Source organism: Hirundo rustica, chromosome 7, assembly GCF_015227805.2.
Source record: "Hirundo rustica isolate bHirRus1 chromosome 7, bHirRus1.pri.v3, whole genome shotgun sequence".
Taxonomy (NCBI): Eukaryota; Metazoa; Chordata; class Aves; order Passeriformes; family Hirundinidae; genus Hirundo; species Hirundo rustica.
The window spans coordinates 36,753,528-36,760,051 of NC_053456.1; the positions used below are offsets into that span (position 1 = coordinate 36,753,528).

General features: G+C 59.7%; 1 protein-coding gene across 2 annotated transcripts; it reads left to right on the top strand.

Moving 5' to 3' along the window:
* Positions 1-2,220: 2,220 nt before the first annotated feature.
* On the top strand, positions 2,221-6,263 carry LOC120755382 (maestro heat-like repeat-containing protein family member 6). Of its 2 annotated transcripts, none has more exons than XM_040070216.2 (11): positions 2,221-2,536; positions 2,739-2,929; positions 3,011-3,148; positions 3,426-3,540; positions 3,722-3,859; positions 4,102-4,278; positions 4,412-4,567; positions 4,726-4,827; positions 5,237-5,339; positions 5,605-5,661; positions 6,059-6,263. In XM_040070216.2, exons 1-11 carry the CDS (start codon positions 2,399-2,401, stop codon positions 6,181-6,183), a joined length of 1,440 nt encoding a protein of 479 aa, XP_039926150.1. In that variant the 5' UTR covers positions 2,221-2,398; the 3' UTR covers positions 6,184-6,263. The 2 variants fall into 2 exon arrangements, with proteins under 2 accessions (XP_039926150.1, XP_039926151.1); XM_040070217.2 differs by having other exon boundaries at positions 2,227-2,536; positions 5,952-6,263.
* Positions 6,264-6,524: the final 261 nt, after the last annotated feature.

A 6,524-nucleotide genomic window follows, 5' to 3' on the forward strand; every position in this document is an offset into this window, starting at 1 on the left:
GGGCCCTTTGTGACATGGCGCAGCATGGTCACCGTGGGAGGGAGTGGGACAGGGTGTCAAAGGGCCCTTTGTGACACGTGGTGACACAGGTGCTGGCGGCGACGCAGCCGCGCCACAGTGCTCGGAGCACGTGACGGGACCAGACGGGATAGAGCCGTGTCGTGAGGAGCCCCCCCACAGCACACTCGATCGTGTCTGACCCGGAGCTTTTCCGAGGCCTTATTCCTCCAGGTGACCTTGAGGCCAGACCACAGGGCTTGCTGACCTGTGGCCTGCCTGAGGCTTCTCTTTTGCAGGTGCCCTTGAGGACTTGGTGACTCAGAGGTTTCCTGAAGCATCTCTCCAGAAGGTACCATCAAGGCCAGAGTGTAGCATGGCAGGAAGATTTCTTGGCCTGTTCAAAGTCTTCAGAGGGAAAAAAAAGAAAGACCCTGGACCACAACAGTCTGAAGAGCCGGAGCAGTACCAGACACTGCAGGATGGTGAGTGGCAGGGCTGGGCCACACGGCTGATGGCTGCAGCCAGCTTGGCCCCATCCAGTCCCAGCTGCTGTGGGCATGCACAGAGGGGCCAGGGCTGCCCCCTGCAGCAGCCCTGCTCCATCCCCTGGGGCATCCCGGCGCTGTCCCTGCCTGGGGAGTGCAGGGCCTGGCGCTCTTCTCCGGCCTCTCCCGCAGCCCCTCAGCTCTGGCTGTACTCGCCTTTTGCCAGGTGCAGCCATGGACCGGACACAAGAGCACAAACCTGCCCGCGGACGCTTCCGCAGATCACTGAAGGTACCTGCAGCCTTCCCCACCTGGCCTGGGCCTGCTGTCACTGCTCAGCCCAGCACTGTTCTTGGGATACTCCATGGAACGTGTCTCTCTACCATGTCCTTTGTTCTTCTGCAGATGTTCCGGAAGTTTGTGCCCATTAAGCATAGAAGGACCAACATCACTGCAACTGAGAGCCCAACTGAGCCTGACTCCAGGTTGATCGAGCTCCAGGCAGAGCCTGATGACAGCACAGATTTGGCTGAGCAATCAGAAAACTGTGATGCTGGAGCAAATGATGACAGAGCAATGGCTGACATGCCAATGACTGAGGATGTGCCCATCACAAACACCAACACCGCAGACACTCAGGGCTTCGCAGAGACTGAAACCAGCCCAGATTTGGCCGGCCGCTCAGAAGACTCTGACACTACGGTGAATGATGACGAGGCAAAGGCAGACACGGCGGCAGTGACTGAGGATGTGCCCATCACAAACACTGAAAATGGAGAGACTCAGGGCACCACGACTACTGACACCACGCCCAGTCCCACTCTGAGTCAGGAACTCATATGGGACTATTTCCAGGACCCTTGTGTTTCTTCTAAGCAGCAGGTAAGCAGCCTGGGCACAGGCATGGAGGCCTCCCAGGATTGTGTGTCCCCTCAAGCCAAGGCCACAGGGCCCGCTCAGCCTTTAAGGCTAGCACAGTGTGGTGGGAAGAGAAGCGCTTCCTGGGGTAAGCTGGGGAAGTTGCTCCCTTGGATAGTACTCCAGGTCTTCCCCGTGCCTCCTCCAGGTGCCAGCCATTGTAAGGAACATTCACCAGAGACTGACATCCCATGTCACTGTGGGTGCAAGGTTACAAATTGACATTCTGAGGCTGGCTGAAGAACACCCAGCGGATGTGGTGCTGACCCTCCTGCACTGTGCCCCAACCTGTGACAGGTACAGGGAGAGCTCAGGGCTCACTGCCTTCAGGGCCCTTGCCCTGCACAGCCTGTGCAATGGGATCTGCCAGGCAGACTGAGAGGTCCAGGACCCTTGTGTTGTCATTGTCGAGATGGCCACAGCAGTCAAGAGTGCTTCTGTAAAAACTTCAGGGGTCTCTGAGCATCAGTACCTTGTTATCTGAAACGTTTCTATGTTGCAGTCCCATGAGTAACTCCACACAGCTCTGGCTCTCTCCTTCTTCTACCTTCCTTCTGCATTTCCAGCTCACAGCTTCCTGTCCCTAGCACAGCCGCCTAACCCTGTCTGTTCCTTATATGAAGTTTTACCCTTTCTGTCCCTTGCACAACCTCCTGTGCCTTCCTCCCCAGAGCACAGACAGCAGACTCCCACTGACTCTTCTCCCAGCTAATTCACGCTTTTATCACACCCATAGCTGCGAGGGCAAGGCTGCTCCCACCCTTTGATAATTAACACAGCTGCAATGTATGGGAGGCAAGATTGCCCTTGGCACTATCTCTATCTTTCTTCCCACACCCTTAAGTCCCACTGTTTTCTGAGCCTGCTGCCAATGCTCCCTCCCTGCCCTTCTGGGCACCGGGACTCTGTCACCTGGGCCCCCAGAGCTGCAAAGGGCATGGTAGTGTGACTCAGACGCCCCTGACACAGAGTTCTGATACCACAGAGCAGCTGTAATGATGTGGAGAACCATAGGATCGTTGGGACCAGCAGTGGAGAAAGTGCTGCCAACCTTGATCTATGTGATGCAGTGCTGGCCACTGTGCCGCGTGTTCACCTCCGATGGGGCCTACAAGGAAGTTTTTGCCCTGGCTGTGAGTTTCTGGGCCTTTGCTCAGCCCAGGTCACCTCAGCGGGAACTCTCCCTCCTCTCCCTGCCTCAGGAGCCAGGATGAAACCTGGGCTAGGGGCAGGCTCAGGGGGCACCAGGCCCGCTGCTCCCCCTGCGTTTCCCCTCGGGCCCTGCCACATGGACACCTCGGCACTGAGTGCTGTCTCGGGCTGCTTCTTTTGCAGGCCACCCTGGCGGTGTGGGTGATTGTCCAGGTGCCTGAGTGCCACGAGGCGATGAGTCTTTATTCCTCCCACCTGTTTGTGGCTCTGCTCTTCCATGTGGTCATCACCACACAGCAGACACCCCCAGAGGAATTAGCTAACTTTTGGAGAGCATGCCGGGAGGAACATCGCCTTCCCAGCGACCCCAACAGGTCTCAGTCCTCCTGGCCTCCCATGCCACTGTGGCCAGCACCAGTGCTCCCAGTGTGACTTGGGCCTTGTTCTGCACACAGGTTTGCAGTGCAGGCCTTGAAGTCCCTGCTCTTCCAGCTGCGGTGTGACAATGAGGTGATGGCGATGGAGCGCAAGCATGGCTGGGACGGGCTGCTCTGTGCCCAGACCCAGCACTACGCCATGGGTCTGCTGGCCAGGTGAGACCCCCTTCACCCCACTGCCCCCGGCATATGTGCCCTGTGCCTGGGGTGCCCCACACAGTCCCTGTGGTCGTGGGCCAGAGGGCCTTGGCACTGAGGGACGGCCAAGCAGACTGGGAAGGGCTGGGAGAGGAGGGTGTCCAGGAGGGTCTGCCTCCCAAAGCGCCCACATTCCCTCCAGAGATGCTGAGGAAAGACTGGTCATCTGTGAGTCAGTCCTGGGACAGGTTGTCCCTTCCACCTCACGGTCTTGGTGCCTTTTCCCCTTTGCCAGGGAGATGCGCCGTGTCTTGATCCCTTTGTGTTCTCACATCGCACTCCACCTGCTCCAGCTACTCAGCATACATGAGCCACGCTGGGATCTGCCTTTCTTGGCATTCTTTGTGGAGGTGAGTCTGAATTCCAGCGCTGCCTGGCTGAGCTGCCTCCCAGCTCTCTGCCCTCTCATAGCCGCAGCTGCCTGGGACGGTGCCCGTGCCCCACGCTGCTGCTGCTGCTGCCTGGACCAGGCCCTATGCGCTTCTCGGCTCCTGGCAGCCGGGTCTCCTGTCACTGCCCTGTGCCTTTCAGGTCCTTGAGTGCTTGGATTTCACTAAATGTGGTGACAGCGTCCATGAGATCGCATCAAGGCACCTGCAGAGCGAGTGCAGGGAGAGGCGTCGCCTGGCACTCAGAGGCCTCGTGGTGCTCAGCAAGGATCCCTTGATGGTGAGAAGGCAGCAGCAGCTGAAGCTGCACTGGGGAAAGCAGCCTCATGGGCTGGCTGGGCTTCAGGAGCTGAGGCAGATGCTCCCAGCTCTCCTGCCTCCTGGCTCAGCTGCCCGAGTGCTTCGGGACAGGCCTTTGGCCTCTGGGCCCTGCGGCAGCAGCAGGGTGGGGCTGCAGTGCCAGGGCGGTGTTGGCGGTGTAGCTGTTCATGGCTTCACAGCAGAGTCTTGTGTTCCACACAGGCCAGAAGAATTTGCAGCCTTTCTCAAAACCTCCTGGAGCTGCTGGGTGATGCAGAGGGAGATGTGGTCTTTCTGACCCTCCGTGTGTTCACTAATCTGCTCCAGAACAAAAACATCCTGGTATCGAGTCGCACTGCTCCAAAGCTGGCTGAGGCACTCCTGCCGCTCTTTGACCACGTAAGCCTTTGTGCCCCCAGCCACAGGCACTGGCTGCTGCCCAGGAACTTTGTGCCTTACAGATTTTTGGGCCTTTGCCCAGTTGAGTCTGGAGTAATTGATCTTACAGTCATATCCTCTTCCTTTCCTCCAGGACAATGGCCATGTGGAGGTGCTCTCGCTTGACCTCTTCTTCAAGGTGATGCAGTTGTCAGCGGATGAGGCTAAAAAGCCCCTGGAGAAGATTTTGAGCCAGAGCCTGCTCCCACTCTTCTTGCACTGCCATGATGAGAACCGGCGTGTGGCAAAGGTGAGGTTTTGTGTGATGCTGGTGGATCTCTGGGAGGGGGCTCGGCTGCATCCTGCCCTGGTGCCTCCCAGGCTGCGGCCTCACCCTGGCCTTGCAACAGGAACAAGAGTCCTGTGCCCTGGGTTGCGGTGCCATCTTCCATCTCTGCTTCCCTCCAGGCCTCACGGGAAACACTTCTTCGTGTGACCGATTTCCTGAAGAGGAGGAATCTCAAGCAGCTGGTGAAGAAGGAGCAGCTGTTGACGTTTGCCAAGTGTCTGGTAAGGACAGCATGGAGAAGCCAGAGCCTCAGCCTGGAGAAGCCCCATGACCGCAGTGCTCAGTGTGTGGGGTTGGCAGCTGTGGCCCCTGCCCAGTGCCGCACCCAGGGGCACCGGCCTGCACCCCACATGCCGCTCTCCTCCCTGGGCTGTGCGGGCTCTTCTCCAGGCTCCTGTGGCCCCGAGCCGGGTGCCGATGGAGACCCGGCCCAGCGGGGCCGCAGGGCGAGGCAGCACACGCCACTCCCCGGCCAGCACTCGGCTCTCTGCCCCCTCCAGAGCCCGGCGCCAGCGGCTGCTGGCCGGGTCTCAGGGCTGTGTGTGCACGGGAGGCTGGGGCTGGGCGCAGCGAGAGCCCGGCCAGGGGGCTGAGCCCACCCCAACCCTTCCCTCCTGCCGTTCTCTCCAGCTGCAAGAGAACCGGAGCCGAGCGGCCGAGCTCCTGCGTCAGGCCCTGCCATACCTGGAGAGCCCCCAGGAGCCCCTGCGAGAGGCGGCCATCAGGTTCATCGGTGAGCCACGAGCCCCAGCTCCCTCCCCAGCCCGCCGTAGCTCGGCCCCGGCCCCGGATGCTGCCACGGCAGCGGCGTCCGGGCCTGGCGCCCTGGAGCCCCGCCTGGCCTCGGGGCTGCTGCCGCCCTCTCGCAGCCGTGCCCTTGGGCGGCAGCAGGCGGCAAGCGCCAGGGCCAGGAGGCCGTGTGGCCACAGGGCTGGGAGCTGTGCCGCCGGCAGGGAGCTGTGCTGCTGGCAGGGTCGTGACAGGCTCTGTGTTCACAGGGATGGCCGGGCAACACCTGAGAGGTCAGCAAGAAGAGCTCCAGCTGATGTGCAACGGTGAGTGAGGGCAGCGGGCTGTCAGCGGGGCTGCCGGGGGAAGCTGCAAGCCCTGGCCCGGCTGCGGGGGGCTCTGCTCCCTGTGCAGATGAGGGGCGGTGTGGGCAGAGCACACAGAGATTGCAGGGGCACATGTGGGATTTCTGGCCAGCACCTTCCATCTCATCCTTTTGGTCCCTGCTCCCTCCTGGCCATGGCAAGAGCAGGCTGAGATGGCCCTGGTTCAGGGGCCCTCTTTGAGTCCCTGCAGCTCAGGTATGTGGCCTTGGCTCTGTTCCTTTCTCTTCTAGCCCTTGAACACCTTACAGCTGACATCAGCACTGCCGTGTCAGACCTGGCACTTCAAACACTCTATGTCCTCCGGGCACTCCAGAGTGGGTGATCTTCTGTCTTCCAGAGGCTGCAAGATCAGTTCCGCAGGGCATGGAAGATGCGGCCTCGTCTGTCGGGCCTCAGCTGGCTGCACTGCCGGAGCATCGCTGGGAGCTCATCTGGGAGGCTCTGTCTGCTGGGGCCATCTGAGCCAGCAGCAATTATTCTTTGCTTTAAGAATTTTCTTTTTTCCATTTTTTTATAGAATGTAAATATAGAATGTGTTATAAGACACTGACTCTCAGGAGATTTCTTTTGCGGCCCAGGGTCCCCAGTGTATCGGGAAAGAGGTGGAAAAATATTGCATGTGCTCAGAAAGCTGCCCAGGCATGCAGTGTTGAAGAGAAAATGGCCAGAAGCCCCTTGGCTTTTGGTAGTTCAGCTGAAGCCTTTGTGCTGGTGACAGGGCGGCTGGGCAGGGGCCAGAGTTGCTGGAATCCCTGCAAGACCAGTGCCTGGAGATGTCCACAAGCCCTATGCCAACTAGGAAG

Bases quoted from the DNA above. Each gene is read 5' to 3' on its own strand.
- LOC120755382 (XM_040070216.2), top strand. From the start codon at position 2,399: ATGATGTGGAGAACCATAGGATCGTTGGGACCAGCAGTGGAGAAAGTG. The intron at 2,537-2,738 runs GTGAGTTTCTGG...CTTCTTTTGCAG, and splicing joins AGGAAGTTTTTGCCCTGGCT to GCCACCCTGGCGGTGTGGGT. The intron at 2,930-3,010 runs GTCTCAGTCCTC...TTCTGCACACAG, and splicing joins CTTCCCAGCGACCCCAACAG to GTTTGCAGTGCAGGCCTTGA.